The following is a 17,794-nucleotide window of genomic DNA, read 5'->3' as shown; positions in this document are numbered from 1 at the left end:
CACTGAAATTTGGGTTACATTAGACCAGTGTGAGATTCAGCACTGATCCAATTTCACTTTATTAGTCAGAATATTTCTTTACAAAAAAAAACAATGCAACTTTGTTCACATATCTGTGCCAGTGATTTATACCAACAGGTAATGTCATTGCATTTCCTTTGTATTAAATGGTTGTGAGAGGGAGCTTTAGTAAAGCTTCAAATCTCCACTGACAGAGTCAATAAGCGAAGCAGGAGCAGGACCGATACCGAGCACCGTGCGGGAGCCAGGGGCGATTTGTGTCCTGCCCGCATCCTGTATCAGGCTGACAGGCAGCTTCATCTCCTTGGCGAGCCCCAGGAGCTGAATCAGGGTGTCCTCGTCCGGGGCCTTCACCACCACTTTGGGCTGGCCGCAGTACTCCCACATCTTGAGGAGCTCGGGGTTCCTACGCTGCACTTGCTTGTAGGCCGCCACAGCCGCGTGGGCGCACTGGGCTGCCACCTTCCCTTTGCCCATCTTCAAGTCATTACGTACCACCAGGATCATCTTAAACTCCCCTCCTTCACCCATCTCCAACGCTTCGGTCGAGCCGGATCCCTTGCCGCCAAACAGACATTTGGGGAATGGACCCAAGTGGCCACCCAGCTGCCAACCCAGGAGCCCGCAACCCAGTCCTGCAGCGACACACATGCCCAGTGGACTTTTGAGCATGTCCAATGGACGCTGGAGGATGTCCATGTTAAACCTAGGGCACAGCAAATGAATACATGCATTAGTTTCTCAAACTCACTTTCCTGCAGGAACATTTCAATATTAGTCAGACCCTTGTGAAAATTTTCAGTTGGACACTCATCGTCATGGGAAATTGTGGAAATAGGAGGATGTACAACAATGAAAGTTGTCTCTTAATAATTAACAAACTGGGGTTAAGAGAGTTTGGAATTTGACCTTTTAGAATGGATGAATCACGGCTGTGCAATTTTCAGCGAAAGGAGCAATATTTACCTAAAAAATACTATTTTGGATCTTGCAATGTTTATAAATTAGCCAAAAAAGTTTCATTTCACATACAAATTGGCCACGTACAGAACATTTTTCAACCCTACTCACAGTTGATTCCAGTTCATCTTGTATTTCTTAATGGAATCGCACACTTATATTATCATTGCACAGATCTTGTTCTAAAAAATTGTCTCAATGAGACAAACTGGATACGGTTAGTTAATTTAGATAGTCTCTTCGGTTGAATGGCGGTCAACTCAGCGAGCTAACGTTAGCTTCTGTTAGCGCTTACAAACAGTTCGTCAGTAGCACATCGTTCTCTATGACAGTGGCGCCGACGTTAAACTCGCTCGTAAACATTTATTCACAAGACATTCGAAAAGTTACTCACTCAAATCTGCTCCACGTATTAACTACCAAATAGGCATGAGCCTTGTTTCTTCCTCTGTTCTTTTGAATCGTACAAAGGTATGCTAGCGCCACCTCGTGTATTGGAGGTTACACTCTTCTTCTTTTCTTTATCGTTGATAGGCAGAACAGCGCCACCTAGCGTACTGGAGAGTAATTTAACGAGAATTAAATCAGAATTCTGACTTTAAAGTGAGAATTCCCACTTTCTGACTTTAAAGTCAGAATTCTGACTTTATTCTCAGAATTTTGACTTTAAAGATACATTCAAGAAAAGCAGGTTAAATGTATCAGTCAAATTTGAATCAAATTTAATGTCAGAAGTCAGAATTCTGACTTCAAATTTGATTGATCCATTTTTACTTGCTTTTCTTGAATGTATCTTGGATTGCTTTTTTGGACAAATGTATTTTTGTTAGGCAAAACCCATGGAGAACTCCCAACTCTCAGAACCGCCCCAGGGCAAGTCGTCTGCTTATTTATAGAGCTTTAATTGAACTGTCTCTCGTGTTTCGTGCCAGTCTAATATGAACCTTTTGTCTTGTTTTATGTCTTTTTGCAGCCTGCTCCAGCTCCACACCCCTCCCAACGGAAAGCTTGAGGGTTTTTTTTTTGGCACATGTGCCTTATCTCCTCCATTGCCACACCCCAACATTTAGAGATTTGGCCCACTGCTCCCAATGTGCCTGTGACTCCATAACACATTCATCTAAAAACGTTGTGTTATTGTGCCATGACTGATTTTATAATTAATTAAGTGTTCCATGCTTATCTTCAACTATGGAAGCTTTCTGCCACGCATTAGACCTCTCAGCCTGAGGTTTATATGCCCTGTATTAGCTTTCCTCTCTCTCTCGCTCTCTCTCTCTTTTTCTCAGAGTAGTTACTCATCAGGTCTGAGTTGTTTTGGTCGAAAGCAGTTGCGCAATCAAGTGCTAGATTCGTGCTGTGCTGTATCACGCATGTTGACATGGATCTGTTTTCAATATACGGACAGTAATTTAACAGTGAAACTGTCTACCGCAGTATGATGAAGCACATTAACTAGATTTGTTGTTGACGTGTGTGTTTTGTGTGCACAAATCCGCTTGCATCAAATGAATAGCTCCTTTCTTGTTGACAGTTCAAGTGGTGGCATGTTTTAAATGCCAAGAGCTTGCTTCAAAGGCATGCCATTGCGGTAACGCATGCGATTCAAATGAGACCACTTTGCCCATTAATGCTAAATAAATCATTATTATAAAAGTTTTGGACATTAAAGGGACAATGAACTGACAGCTCTGTCCCGACTCACGTAGAATTGTTTGAACCTATAAATTTTTCCCACCAATTCCTTTAGTATGGGACATTGAGCACACCTCTGACCTTGTGGAGTTATTTATTTTTAAAAATATATTTATGGCACAACCTGAGCCTGGCTTTGAATCTCAAAGCATAGCACATTCAGCTACAAGGGCGGAATGGGATTGATTTACAAAAGTGATAAAGAATGAAGAGCGGTACTAAACATCACTTGTGAATATTAAGCAAAACAAACCAATAAATATGAATTTCCTGTAAAGTGCTATCTCTATGGAGTTTATTATTTTGAGGGTAAAAGAACTGCAACAGAAATCTTAAATAACTAAATTATGTTAACTTGTGCTGAACAAACTACATTAATTCAAACTAAAGATAAAGTCTAATCTGGAATTGCTAGTTTGTACCACTGGCAGAGCTAAAGGGGGGCCTTGGGGGCACTGGCTCCCCTGAAATATGCTTGGTCCCCCAAGTGTCAGGCCAGATAAATGACTTTTGGGTCTATCCCAATTTTTCAGGCAATATTTAGTATAGTATAGTGAATGTTTATCAGCAGTTTGGGGGGTTTGTTTGTTCTCTTTATTGTTTTGCAGCCTTCTTGATATGGCTACTCCCCAAAGAAAAACCGTACCTCTGCCAGACAAAAGTGTTCGTTTTGTTTGCTTTCACAATCACATACCCAGCCGGGGAAAAAAAAAGACTCACATTACAGATAGACAAGGGTTGACCTTGACGGTTTTGGCGCTGTCAACTCACAAGACCTTCTGGTTCATTGTTTAGTCTTCCTCATGAAATATTTAATCCTACGCAGGAGAGGAATCTGAGGACACGCTTATCATTTTCCTGTCATTACGCTTCATCTTGCATACTGATAGGACTTGTGTTTTCTCCATTAGAGATCCCGTCGGAGGTCAGCAGACTAAAGAAATTTCCCGGGCTGCACAGCAAGTGTTTTACAACATTGTGAGGCCCCCGGGAAGGTCAGCGCGTGCGCTCGAGGAGGCCTCCTCTAAGTGTGTGACGACAAAGTGTTTATTTTGTAAACGACAAGAGGATGTGGTGAGCCACAAGCACCGCGAGCGGCGTGCTCTGAGAGAGGCAACATTTTCAATCACATGGCTCCGTGTGTGCTTCTCAAGGATACGTGAGAACACAACAGGTTACTCGAGAGAATTCAAGGCATCTGTTGTCGTATAGCTTTACAATTTATAACACATGTACAGGCTGAAGATGTGAAGGATACTTGTGGAAAAGATTAAATCTTTTGATATGTAATGTCCACATCTGCTTGGTAAAATTTTGCAGATTAATTTATACAATAAATATATATATAAATACTTTACATTTTAATTTTGTCTGTCACTGAGTAAAAATATGTTTTTTTTTTCTCAATTGAAAAAAAAAAACTGCAGTATGTGTTTAAAATGAAATTGAGGTCAATTTTGACAGTCCTCAATGGCCAGTTCAAACCGGTTGAAATCAGTCAGGTTAATTATCAGACGACCGACTCGGTAAACACGGTAACACTTCGACTCCTGCTTGCATATCGTATATTATTATAATGCACACCGTGAGGGGAACCACGCTATTTAAAACTCAAGTTAACTTCGTTACTGGTGAGTACTGACGTATTTGTTTTGCAAACATTTATATCTACCCGCTGTTCAACGACTTTAACGTGCAACAGGTGTTCTGGCGTCCCGCAAGCTAATGAAGCGTTAAAAAAACAAAACAAATATGTATGAAAAATCATTAAGGGATATTGCTTATAATTTAAGGGCGAATTTGATGCTTGAATAAAGATACGTCACTCTAGCATATTGATAAATGATTGTCGAATTGAAAGTTTCCATTGTGGGGTGTTTTATTACAAGCGCACCTGAGACCAACTCCAAACTTTTTCTTTCTGAGTTGGATGTTGCATTTTGTTTGTTCTTATTTTACTGATTGTTTGACGCTTGCACGGTGAACACCCCAAATTAGACCTCTGTGATAATCCCACTTTGATTATGAGAAAGAAAAACCAATCACCTTTGTTTGATTATTGAATTACTGAAAACTTTATATTTATTCAACAGAACAGTCTTTGCAAATGAGTGTTCATTTGCTTTTTCGATGAGCCATTGAGTTAATGTTTAACTTCTTACAAAGTTTGGGCTTGTCTACGTTTTGCTTTTAATGATCAAAATAAATTACCGGAGACATTAATATCAGAGTGAATGAAAACCCTCCGGCTGGCCTCAACTACTTTTTTTCCTTGCCAAAACCTGTCTCACTTTGAAACTTTTATGCCCCCCCCTCCCTTCCTTGGGGATGTTGTGCAACGGCTTCTTAGCGACCACGCTCTTATTGTTGGCATGATACTTTCCAGTAGCCGGCCAGCAGAGAGAGCGAGCCTGGACGTATTGTTTTTGTTTTGCTGGGTTTCCCGGGAAGTTGATCTTCTCCCGTCAGAGCCCATTTCCAACCCGCCACCTCACTTCCAATAATCCCACGCGAGCATGTGATGTAAACAAAGATATAGATGGCAGTGATCATATTCCAGGGAAGCAGAGCTCTTTGCTTGTGTTATTATGTCATATATATTATGACTTCATGAGTTGTGTAATCTCATCTGCCAGTAGACTGCATAATGGAGCTGTTCTTGTGTCAGTGGGTTGAACACTCGTAGCCTACGGCCCTGTCCTTTAAATTCAAAAACAACAACAACCTCTGTCTCCTAAAGTCTCTCACTCACTCCCTCTCTCTCTCTCTCTTTTTCTCCACCACTCACTTGCCCTCTCCCAGCCTTTAAAGTTCCGTTTGGTACACTTTCACTCTACCTTCTTGCACTCCTCCGTCTCTGTCCCTCCCTTTCTCTCAGTGGTACCCCCACCCCTCTTTTTCTTGTCTTCCTTGTTTTGCTCTCACTCTGATAGCGTGTCCCTGCCATGTGCTTGACTGTCCCTCTCTCTGGCCTCGACAGTTTGCGCTCTACGTGAAGACGAGAGGTTGGCCTCGGCATCCCCCTTCCTATTTTGGCACGACCTCACTCGGGCTCTTTCGGTAAGACAACATTTTTCTTGACTCTCCTCAACGTGTTGTGTGATGTCGTTCACTTGCTTCTGCGTGTGATGTTGCTGCTGTGACGCAGCTCTCGAAACAAGGTCATGGTGGTGGTGGTGGTGCTTTTGCTGCGTGCATGAATTTGAGAGTGGGGGGCACACGTGAGTCGGGGCTGCACTGTTTTGACAGGCAGTTCTAGAACAATCGCACTCGCTGACCCCTCTGACTGAATGCGCACGAGGATAAAATGACTCGCGCCCGCCTCCCACAATTCTGCCCCCCCCAACCCATGTCACTCACTCACCCTCCTTTCTGTGTTCCATCTCTACTTTCTCCATCTCCTGAGAGTTTTTTTTTTGCTCTTTATAGCAAAGGAGGTCTTGCACTGTTGATTAGATCAAGTGAGCACAGACATCTGCTTGTGTTTGCTGCTCGGGCTCCATCTGTCATTAAAGCTGTCAGACTTATGTAGCCTCGCCCGCTAGACGTGAAGTGCAACCACGACGTGGTGTTTGCTCTTTTTAAATGCCCAAATAAATAATTCCCTCCCACATGCAATCTGAGTCGAGGCTGGCTGACTTTTGGAGATTTCAAAGCAGAATGTCGCCGTCTAGCGGGTGTTGTTGCTACTGCAGCTTTTGGTGTCATTGGGTTCATGATGAAACTCTGTGCTCCTTGCTGGGGCCGCCCTCATGCATTTTTTATGAATTGGATTGTTTTTAAAGCAAGATTTTTTTTTTCGTTTGATCCTCCAATAGATCAGGTTTATGTGGATGTTTTCGTTGCGTTTTATTGCATTTTTGCCTGAAATTGCGTCAACATTTTGGAGATATTTTTGTCTATTTAGACACAGTTACAATTGTTGTTTGGATGGATTAGGTACATTAAACTTGATCAATTTACCTATGGGTCTGGTGTTTTAATGAGGCTATTTTCTAAAGTAAGTCAGAATCAATTATTTGAAGAATTTTGCCGATTGAGTGGAATTAAAAACCAACCCTTAGACTAGTTATTTGTAATTGGCTGTAACTAAGATACAGCCTCAGTTTGTGGTCTTAGGAAGAATTATTAAGAACAGGCGAGCTATGAGAAGTTGAGCAACATCCATGCCTTTCAGGCAACGTTATTGCACTCAATGTCACACTGGCTTGAAAACAGGAGTTCAGAACCTTCAGAGATCTTTTTCTATTCCGTTAGAAATGCATGCACTGTGTAACAATGAATCAATAAAATAGCTTTAATATCGCCAAGTGCAATCCATGATATAAACTGAAGGCAATTAGCAGAAAAAATTAAATGTATGTCATTTACTAATTTATTGCAATTGGACTTTTATTCTTTTTACAATCTACTTAATACAATAGTGTGATATGAAAAAAAAGTTTCAATACCCACCGTATCATTTATAATTGTTTATTCGGTGTGGCGTGTGAGTGCTATGTTCCTACGTGATCAGTAGAGGGTGCCAGAGAGCTTCAAATGGGTGATGAGGGTTATCCAAGCAGGGTGCGATCACCATGGCAACTTGACCTGTCTCTGTGACCTGTTGACTCGTGAACCCTTCTCAATCTAAGAACATTCCATGGAAAGGGAAGATAAAGGATCTCTTGCAAAACAATATTGTAGTGGTATGCTCAAATTGATAGTTGTTGTAAAATATAAAAATGTCTGCACAGCTCTGTTCTGTTCCTGATTCGAGCTTCCACAGCATCAGTGGGATCTTATTGATCTTATTAATCGATATATCAAAGAGAAGGCTATCAAATAAATCAATTAGTTTAAGGATGAGAAGAAAACCCATCCCTAACTGATGACACATCCGTCACCCATTCCAGCCCAGATGTTTGTGTTGTAAAGTGTTGTCATTTCTCCAGTAGAGGGCGTTGCAAATCCTGAATTACCTTAGTGGACAGTGTGGTGCCACTTGTCTTCTTCCTTGACTTGTGAAGTTGGTGCACTCACCCCCCACCCCCCTTCTATGGTCCGTGCATCCTGCTGAGACTGCAGGAGATGATTGGACATGGGCCGAACTGGTTCTTAGAAAGAGATTTTTAAAAAAAAATTAAAAAAAACATGCATTCATGCGTGGCGAAAGAAAAAGCACACTTATTGGCATTACATCAAGTGTATTTTAACCTGCTGTTTCCCAGGGAGGAGGTTAGTGGGTAGTGAATGCTTAATTTACAGACCGTGAAAACGATAAAATAGAGCAAGAGCACTGCCGGGATCTTGTTTCACTTTGGGGCCCCACAGAGCTTGAAAGCTCACTTGTACAGGAACCTTGTTCCTGTACATCGTTATTTCTGTGTTCAAGCATTTCTTTGGAAGCATCTTGGGAATAAGGACGTTCTTATTTTTATTTTTTTACAAACCTCTACAGATATTTAAGCCTTGCTAACTCACAAGTTACATTAGTTTGATTTTTCCACAGCTCACTCCTCAATGTAGGCATTGATTGTTGTCAATTGCAGCTCTCAGTATTAAAAGTCGTTTTATTTGTATTTTTTTTTCTGTAAAAAAAAAAGATAAGAGGCAAAATTGCTATCATTCACGTTCATGACTTTTTCGTCTTCATCCTGTCATAGAGCTGCCCAAATGTCTTACGCATCTGCTCTCATCCATTCATTGGATTAATGGCTTTGCAAATATAACATCTCGGGCATCCCAAGCATGTCTGACTCGCCGTCCTTATTACCGCATGTACGCTCATGCAAAAAACATAAGGCACACTTAATTGTCCGTCTTTGTCAGTCCAGAAAAATCAAGTTGAACCAGATCAGAACAGATTATCTTTTTTTTTTTTTAAACATCAAATATTTGAAGATTTTATCTGACTGTTGTTTCCAACTGTAATTTATGAGTTAGTGCGTGTCTCTGTGTGTGTGTTTCGGTGAAACAAATGAGTTTGAATAATGTTATACTTTATACAGTAATATTTTATCATATTAACAGCAACCTCTGAGAGGGGGGCAGATATACTGTACAACTCTGGTGGAGAAAAAAAGGTAGGGCAGGTTCATTTTCACTGGCACGCTTGTAACAAAAAAAAAAAAAAAATCCCCCCCAGAATGCTGCAACGCCCAAATTTTTGAAAGTTTAATTATTACAAAAAAATCAAAGTTCAAGACTTGCTCAAAACGTGAAATGTTGGAAAGTCCACAAAATGGCACAAAGTGGGGAAAACCCTGCGCTAATTACACACGCATGGTAAACGGACACAATTTAGTGGAACAATGCAGCCTTGATCCGTCGTGAAAAATCAACGGAGAACTCCACAAATCAATCTAATCTTGACATGAAAGCTGTCAATATTTTGAAGTGTAAAATAATCTTTGTTTTGATTTTCTAGTTATCTTGTTTCCATAATTTACACACAACAGAAACACAATACTAGCATCTTTAATATTTATATTGAACTGTGCTTAAAATATATAAATATATTACATGATATAGTGCTCACCAAAACTATTCTGGCACTCCTAGTGAAGAAAAAAAAATCCAATTGTATTTTTTTTTTTGTTCCAAATCAATTTACGTTATTCTAATGTTTGAAAGGAATTTAATTTGACCTTTAAACATTTTCTTCTTTTCTACCACTAACCTAATGATCATTTGAATAATCGTGCTTTCAATTACTCCCGAAATAATCGTGATGACTGTTTTTTTTCCACAATCAAGCAGCACGTTTCCGCTTTTTAAGTCTGCACTGTAAAGGTCACCCAAAAATACATTTCTGATTTTTTTCTGTCTCCCTTAAGTGTGAATCCAGAGACCAATGTGTGTGTCATCAAAAGGAGTTGCCTGTCTGTCCAAAGACATTGCTCACACACCATTGCTCTCCCCTCCCACATCTGTCAAGTCTTGTCCTGCCTCGCCTAATTTAAGTCCGGTACTTGGTTCTTTCTCCAGCCCAGTTTAGCCAGATTGCTTTGGTGCTCCGTTGCGTAATGCCAAACTGCCCCAAGTGCGTCACAAGCACCCTTTGGAGGCGCGCATGTGTGCATGAGCTTAAACAAACGGATTGCAGAGTTACACTGGCCCCCTTTGTGGCCCAGTCAACTGTTACTAACCTGTTTGATTACATCCGTCAATCATCCAAATCCATTCAAATGACTGTACAGTGTGGAAGGGACTTGCAAAATTACAGCCTGATCACTTTCATCATCTCACTTGATTCATTGTCATTGTGCCTAATTGTACTTAAACCAAACTTTGCACAGTTTGACCTTTTTATCATTTTTTTTAATATTAATCACATTCTAGCAGTTAGTCAGAGTTGAAACTCTTTTAAACAAAGCTAGCTAGCTTTTTAAATATATGTATGAAATAACACGTCAAGCTAGCCACACTTACAAACATGTGTTCAAAAGAAAATCTCCTCTTTGACTTAGAAATAGAATATGTATGAGCAGCATTGAAATAAGTCGGAAAGGTTTATCAGGTCAAGATCACAAAGCTGGCAAGTCCACAACTTGCGTAAGAAATCCATCCCACGCCTCTTTCCTGCCGCTTTCTCACGCACAACTATAATTACAAAAGGGCCATCGATATGATTTGAACCGGACCTCTCAATGTATGATTCAAGTATGTCTCATCTGGTGTCGTGACTAAAGATCATTTTTACATTATTACTGTATCCTCGTTAAAAAAAAAAAGAAGGAATAAAAGTGAAGCACATTTTTAATGTGTTAAAAAAATCTATGAATATTCAATATTTTAGTTTTTTTATTCTCCATCATGATTATTAACTTCACCCTTGCTGTAGTTTAAGTCCAGCTATCGTCTGTGTTTGCACCCAAACACGTACTTAGTCTGACCCTAATAAACTGCATTTTTTTTCTGTTTTGTTGTTAGTTTTCACAATCTGACTCTGTCACTGTGAGCCGGATGGCAGGATGGTCCTTTGCTGACTCAAAACTAGTTTTACTAGTGGATTCACTCCTGTAGTGTTTTGTTGTTGTTGTTGTTTATTTTCTCACCACTTTCCCTTCTTCTGTGTCTCTCCACGCAGTTTTTATTCTTGGATTCTCCCAAGCTGCTCCTGCCAAGCAACGCTGAAGTTTGAGCATGAAGGCAGAGGAAGAAATCCACCGACTAACTGTATCTGTGTGCGTGTGTGTGTGTGTGTGTGATATCATCAGTCTGCAAGTGTTTATGCGGGTGAGTACCTCTTGCCAGTTATACTTAGCAAAGTTTGCAGACAACAACTAATCCAAGTATCATTATGCTTGCCCTTCAAGAAGCACACAGATAAAAAAAAAAAAAAAAGGTTATTTAAAAAGTTTATTTTGGTCACAGAGGCAGATGTGTGTACAAGTGTAGCTTTATAGTTCAAGGGAAAGCCCAAAAGGTGCTAAGAGTTTCCCCCAAGTGGTTTCCCACCTTTAACCAATGTTGCATTTGCATCAGCAGCAAATGAGGATTTTTGCCGATTCATTTATATTGCCCGTAATTTGCAGGCTAAAACCTTCTCATGAGACATGTTGAATGTTCTCCAGCTCCCTGCAAGTGTTAACAGTTTCAAATGATCACAATATTACTAGGAAATGACCATGTCCCATCAGCTGTGGTTTTCTTCAGAACAAGTCTGATGACGAGGTTCTCGGGAGCTCCACACGATGGTGATAGCTGCATGCATAAATAATTGCGGTTTCGTGAGAAGAAGAAACAAAAAAACATAATGGTCATAGGGAATAACTAACAAAGGTGAAAATACATTAAAAAAAAAAATACTTGAGTGAATATAAGAGAATTCAAATTCTCAAATCATTATTGTTTTTTTGTCACTTTCAAAGGCGCTTGCTAAATCTCCATTTGAGCTTTTTGAGCCACACAAGTACAATAAATCCAAATCTCATGTTTCCCCGTGTGCAGATTCTATAAATGTCAGCGTATGTTTGATTTACAGCCACAATGTGTTCATCATTATCAAATCAAAGAAATAAAATCCTTTGTATTGTCATCACACACGAGACGGTGCTGATCGAATTAAAAACAATTCAAATTAAATCAAATTAAAAACAGGTCACCTTCTCGACACCTGTGGAAACAAGTTTTGGGGAGTTCCCTCAAGTTCTCCATCTCCATACAACTGTTGGGTTCTCCTGGTATGGAAATGCAAGGTTGAATCTCTTTTCTTCATTTCTATCCACGTACGTAAGAATATCATGGTAACATTGTTGGTGTCGTAGCGCTCACCCCCCCCGTTTTACAGCTCCGCTGTGGCAGGAAACATCAAAGTAATGAGGTGGACGCGGACCTTCATTTCTTGGCGGCTCTCTTCATTGTGTTAATTGAGGCCCCTCGCTCTCACCTTCTCACCTTTAACACCCCCCCTCCTCCTGTAAAGATTTATTCCCCCTCAAATCACTTCCTCTTTTTGCCCTCGTACGAAGGAAGCCGTCCCAAAATCACAGCGGCTCCTTTTTTTTTATTTTATAGCTACGAGCTCCTTTTGAGTGTATCAGAACCTTGGTGCCTTCACACCCAATTGGGCTTGTTAGCGCTTCCTAAACTTGAACTTTAAAACTCTAAAAGCAGGGATGCGACATTCCACACGTGCATAGCAGATTGCCGATTTGCTTGACGTTTTGATTCACACGTTGGAAATCTGCCGGTCCGTTGTGTTTCTTTCTGTGATATCTGGCCATTCTTTTTGAGCCTCCTGCTCAGTAGGTCACATCTGCCTTTTGAGTTGAGATTTATTGACATGGAGAGTGCGTATTGTCTGCACATGATGTCAGTCAGCACTAAGTTAAGGATAAACAGTCGAGCATTAATTTCTACAAAAGCTTCCGCCTCACTTTATGACCCGGGCAGACAATGACTCAATACCGAGTTATTCGGAGCCAAAATCTGCTGGCGTAGGTGATAGCGTGCCTTTTCAGACCATCATCATCTTCATCTCTATTTTTCCATCCTCTCCTTCTCACGTTCCTTTATTTTGGCATCAGCCGTCTGCTCATTCCGCATTCCATTGTTATTTTGTAAGCAATCAAACATTGATCTTAAGTAAGCCCGCTTGCGGACAAAAGCTTTAGCCGGCCACACCTCGGCACGTGACTGCTGTGTGCTTTCACAACTTATGACTAAGCGAGAAAGAAATGATGTTCTGGAATTCAATTGAACTGACACCATTCATTTATATACATTCATGTATGTACTGTATGTAGCAATTAATCTAAAAAAAAAAAACTGGACAAAAACAATGTAATGTTAACCCAAAAAAAAAAAAGAGCATCATTGTGTTAGAATTGGCTTCAAAACAATTTCGCATGGTTGGCGTACGGTCCTGCATGTTTTGCTAATTAACTTTATTAATCCGAACAATGACATCACACAGGAAAGTGTAAGATATATATATATATATATATATATATATTTTTTTTAACGGCGTGACTTTGGTCGCACTCTTGTGTCGTGATGCAAGAACAGCATCTTTTGCGCATCCAAGCGAGAGCAGATTTGAAGTGACGTTGCATGCTGCCGTCTTAAAACACACCCGCATTCTTTTTTTTTTGTCCCACTCTTCCTATGCGCCTATTCTTTCTCACGCACTGTGTTCATCTCCCACTGTGCATTACTGGCTCGCTGATGATGTGTGGCAGCAGGGCAGCCCCCGCGCCCGCCTGACCGTTCTCCTCGTTTGATTGGACGGCATCTGGATGCGCGTTTACACGATTCGTACGTTTCCATCTTTTCCAAGGACATCTCGGAGCACCGCTCCGTGCGTTACCTTTTTTCCGCCACGTTTGAGGGGGGAACGGAGGAATTCATCCGTGGATGATGGATTTGGACACAAATCTTTGATCTCAGACTCAACCGGATTAAGAGTAGTGGGACGCTTTTTGCGTAGCACCAACTTTGTGTCCTCACGTCAATTGGCCACAACTGCTTTGTCCCTTTTTTTGTTAGGTGGCAGCATCTTACGGTATTTCTGCTAGCCTCCACGTGCCAACTTCCTGCCATGTGCGATGCCCAGCGCTCGCTCGAGTTTATTTTTTCACCACGTCTATTTAGGAATAGTGAAGTCATGTCTTTTTTGCGAAGGCTCCAGCCAGCCGCTTGCTTATATCAATGGCTCTAAAAATGTGCCGAAGTTCCTCGTCATCCCCAGATGGGAATGTGTGACGGCGGCGAGAGTCAAGAATATGAAATCTAGGAATTTCCTGTGTGGAGTCGAGTTCGGTTGCGAAAGGGTTAAGAGGCTGTGAAATGTTGATTGCCAACTCCCAGGATTGTATCTCCTGTAACCCAAATCAGGGCCATCTGCACTGGGCTGGGCGTATGCTTGCCTGCCCGCCCGCCTGCCTGCCTGCCTGCTTGCCTGCCTGCCTGCCTGCCTGCCTTCCCCCCCTGGCCTAGTGCAAGTCAAAGGCTCACTGTGCTGTGGTTTGCCCGACTGGGTCACGTGACTTCTCTGAAAGTGCCCCCTCCCTCCTCCTCCCTCTTTATTTCCAGTAAACCGTTTGAAAGGAGGGGGGTGACTCAGAGTAAAACCAGCTTCCTTTTAACCACAGCTTGTTAAAGAATTTGTCAACGTGGACTCAGGGGTACATTTTTTGTGGGAGGGAGTGATAGGGCTTCTCATTTTCTTTTCTTCCTTTTTTTTTTTTTTTTTTTTTTTGGGAAACGGGACAGACAATTAGATTGCGTCAGGAGTGCTTAATCACGCCACTTCCTGCGCCAGAGAGAGCGAGCGAGAGCAGGCTTGTCAGGAGTTAATAAGATGAACTTTTGTCGTCTTTGCGGCGGGCGCACGCAACTGCTGCCGAGACGTGTGTCGTCCGTGTGAAAGACTTTCATTGAGAAAAAAAAAAAAAAAAAAGCACAGAGAGGGCGAGGAAATTGTGTGTGGGTGTTGACTTGTGTGTGTGTGTGTAGGTTATGCATAGATTTTTCCTTGTCTCCCACTTATGTTTTCCACATGGATTCTTGTCTTGCTTCTGCTTATCAATCTTTCTCCTCAACAATATTTGTATGATGTAACCATAAAGAGTCTACAGGAAGCACTTTCTGGTATGCAATTAAAAAAAAAAAAAGCTGCCTAATATCACATTTAGAATCTTGATGCCTGATGATGACAAGCTGCCACTTTTTGAAATAAAGACACCTTTTTCTTATTAATGCTTTGTGGTTACCGCCGCTTCAGGTTCATAAAACTCTGATTCCTCCCTGGGGATTTTGTTTTTATCAACTGTCGTCACTTGGCAACACAGATGTTCAGACGGTATTAAAAGTAATGTTCCCCCCCTCTCTTGCGCCCTCACAAATTTAATATGGGACTTGCCTCTCCCCATGTCGTCAAAAGGTAATATTGCCTCGTGGCTACGAAGAGAGAAAATGGCATTGTAAATGATGTGGTATCTACTCACATGATTAATTGTTGGATAATAGTTCTAGGAGAAGCTTGGGGGAGGAAAAAAAAGACGATCGCCTGCGTCCACCACGTGTGTCATCTCCGTTTGATGACTACGCCATTTTGCTGAGCGTATCATCTTCTTCCGAGCTTGAACCAAAACCATTATCATTTTAATGACAATGCAGATGTGACTGCGAACCCGCAAGCAACTCGTGATGGGGTGTCAGGGTGCGGAAAGAGGGGGGCGGATTTTAGGCAATTTTGGCAAACGGCCTGGCTAAGATGGTGATTTTCTAACCACAGAGTCTGGATGTCTGAACCAGAGCCATCAAAGATAGAGAGAGGCTTCTTCAGGGAGGGAGACGGAGAGAAATCCCTCCCCAGTAAATCACAATGTCATACACACATGCCTGAGGCAATACATTCATGCTCTTGGTATGAGCCAAAAAGTCCCACGCTGAATGCCAGCCACGCATGTGTCAGGAAACAAAATGGGGTGCCAATGGTGTCACCACAACACGGATTGCTTCTGCAGCACTTGTCAAGGTGTTTTGGAGCCAGGCACCGTCCTCATTGGTTCAGCTGTAAACCACCCATGCACATTCCTTCCTTCCTTGTCCGCCAGCTGAACGGCTCGCTCCCTTTCTTTCTTGCTCGCTCACGAACACACCAAAATACATGCGAGCACACATGTATTGACTCACGCACGCACAAAAGGGGGACAGGCTGAAATTGAAATGATATGCCTTTCGAAGGAGAAAGCATCTCCATTGGACACGAGCGGCGTCTGAAATTCAAATCGCAAACCAATGAAATGCCGTGTCCATTTGCTCCCCCCCCTTCCATAACCTTATTAGGCGACCTCCCATGTCTGTCAGATTTCCTCTCCACTGGGTTGCACCCTGTGTACCGTGTCATCAGTACTGTACTGGATTTGTTGACCATATTAGGTTAGATCTTGTATTGCCAGCCCCCTCCCACTCCTTTTTTTTTTTTTAATTAACATGATGCTTCGGAGGCTGAGGCCTTCGATTTTGAACAAAAACAAAATCAATTTGTTTTTCCTTTCCTTTATATAAAACATTCTTTTCTTCTAAAAAAGTTGTTTTTCCATCTCTTCCTTTTATAGTGTCTTTGTTGTGCTGTTGTTCCATGTAAAATGTGTTTATATCAATTCAATAACTCAGCCCAAGCACCGCAAACTATTCAGTTCATTTTGTAATGTTCTAAATCAACAAACACATATTTGCTGCCTAAAAACAATTTAAAACTCAAAACATGACTACTGATCTCTTATTCTTTGTTTGAAAAAATATGTTGCTAATCATAACAAAAAAGTCACCTTAAAAAATAAGATCTATATATTATAGTCATATTCCACATTTAATTTTAATGAACTAGTTCACACTGTATTATTACCTGTCTACTTTAATTAGCACTTTCAGAAAATCAATTTTCTGCATTTAACTTTGTAGTATCTATTTTTATGGTGAAAATTAAATCTGTACATTTATTTCATGAAAAAAAAAATCACCAACTAAATTGTATTTGGGATGCAGTTTTTAAAAGGATTTTATCAATGACGGCAGTAAAAAAATTAATTTAGTAGCCTAGAATGAACGGCATAATTTTAACATAAAGAATTTCATGAATAATCAATTTTATTTACCTTCATGTTGATGGAATGGTCCAAAAAAAGAATGTTGGCAATTGTCTCCTAGTGCAAGGCCACCTGTGTTCCCAGAACTAATATGAGTCAAATCCAAAAAGATTAAGGCTCCCTTTCCCAGAAAAAAAGGTATATTGGGGAAAGATCTGTGTCATTGCTGTGAAAAGAGGCTTTGTGGAGCTGTCAGAGGAAATCGGACATTTCATACCAGAAGAATTTGTGAGTCAGTCTAATGACAAGTCTTTTGTCTCATTCCCGCAACCTTGCAATTAAACATTGGCATGGGAGGTAAAAAAAAAAAAGTGATAAACACGATTAATTATTCGAGTACAATAATGTATCATGTTCATCAATTCAATCAACTGCCCCAAAGCTTAATAAGTGATTACAAAACATGTCAAGGATAATTTCTTTTGATTGACATCAATTAAGCACAAAAAGCAGAAACTGATGTATTTGAACAAATGAAAATAATTGTTCATTAATTTATTCGGATCTAAATTCATTCATTTTGCATTCCCTTGCCATTTTGTTTGACCTTCTTGAACAGAAATTTACATTTGAAAATGTGGAAAATTATCAATAATGCAGTCTGAATGATTTAGTCCAATTTTTTCTTCATTTTAGTGGACTAAATTATATCAAAGCAAACTAATATTTTTCAGATGTTTCTGAAACATATAAATATTGACAATCTTCATTTGCCATTTTTAAGGAGTCTTTCAGTCAGACTGGAAAATAATCCGTAAAAACAGTCAACAAAAAAACAAGACAGAATTAACTTCCATAAACGATTTAATATTTTAGTTTTCTTGTCTTTTCTCTTTTTGGAGAGGAGAATCTAATCTTTCCTAGTTTAAAATAGAAAGATGTCTGTGTGCTTTTCAATTTTTCAGCCATTATTCGTTTTATCATGTTATGTGAGTGTTTTTAGAAATAAAATAGAGAGCTTTAATATCGGTTTAGAACCTTTAAACTGCAAATAAACAGCAGAGGAAATTGTAGCCAGGAATAAGCCTTGAATTCCA

The 17,794-nt window shown here is 40.6% G+C and overlaps 1 protein-coding gene and 1 long non-coding RNA gene across 12 annotated transcripts in view; one reads left to right on the top strand and one right to left on the bottom strand.

The window, feature by feature from the left end:
• Positions 1-8: 8 nt before the first annotated feature.
• ptrh2 (peptidyl-tRNA hydrolase 2) lies at positions 9-16,982 on the bottom strand. Of its 6 annotated transcripts, XM_049743717.1 has the most exons (3): positions 16,767-16,943; positions 7,638-7,772; positions 9-727 (listed from the first exon to the last, which is right to left on the bottom strand). In XM_049743717.1, the coding sequence occupies exon 3, from the start codon at positions 718-720 to the stop codon at positions 187-189; it is 534 nt and encodes a 177-aa protein (XP_049599674.1). In that variant the 5' UTR covers positions 721-727; positions 7,638-7,772; positions 16,767-16,943; the 3' UTR covers positions 9-186. The 6 variants fall into 6 exon arrangements, 3 of the variants coding, with proteins under 3 accessions (XP_049599674.1, XP_049599672.1, XP_049599671.1); XM_049743715.1 differs by lacking the exons at positions 7,638-7,772; positions 16,767-16,943 and adding an exon at positions 1,376-1,541; XM_049743714.1 differs by lacking the exons at positions 7,638-7,772; positions 16,767-16,943 and adding an exon at positions 1,093-1,358.
• The window catches only part of LOC125982736 (uncharacterized), a 33,833-nt gene continuing 20,191 nt past the window's right edge, over positions 4,153-17,794 (top strand). Inside the window, exons 1-3 of one of the 6 annotated variants that reach the window (XR_007486464.2) lie at positions 4,153-4,307; positions 5,657-5,736; positions 10,748-10,896. This is a non-coding gene — a long non-coding RNA (uncharacterized lncRNA). Of the gene's footprint in view, positions 4,308-4,421; positions 5,737-10,747; positions 10,897-17,794 lie in introns of those variants that run through there. The other 5 variants (XR_007486463.2, XR_007486461.2, XR_007486462.2 and 2 more) reach the window with 5 other exon arrangements.

The sequence above is a fragment of the Syngnathus scovelli genome, chromosome 15 (assembly GCF_024217435.2).
Source record: "Syngnathus scovelli strain Florida chromosome 15, RoL_Ssco_1.2, whole genome shotgun sequence".
Taxonomy (NCBI): Eukaryota; Metazoa; Chordata; class Actinopteri; order Syngnathiformes; family Syngnathidae; genus Syngnathus; species Syngnathus scovelli.
Note: the sequence above shows the minus strand (reverse complement) of the source record. Positions and strands in the feature narration are given on the sequence as shown.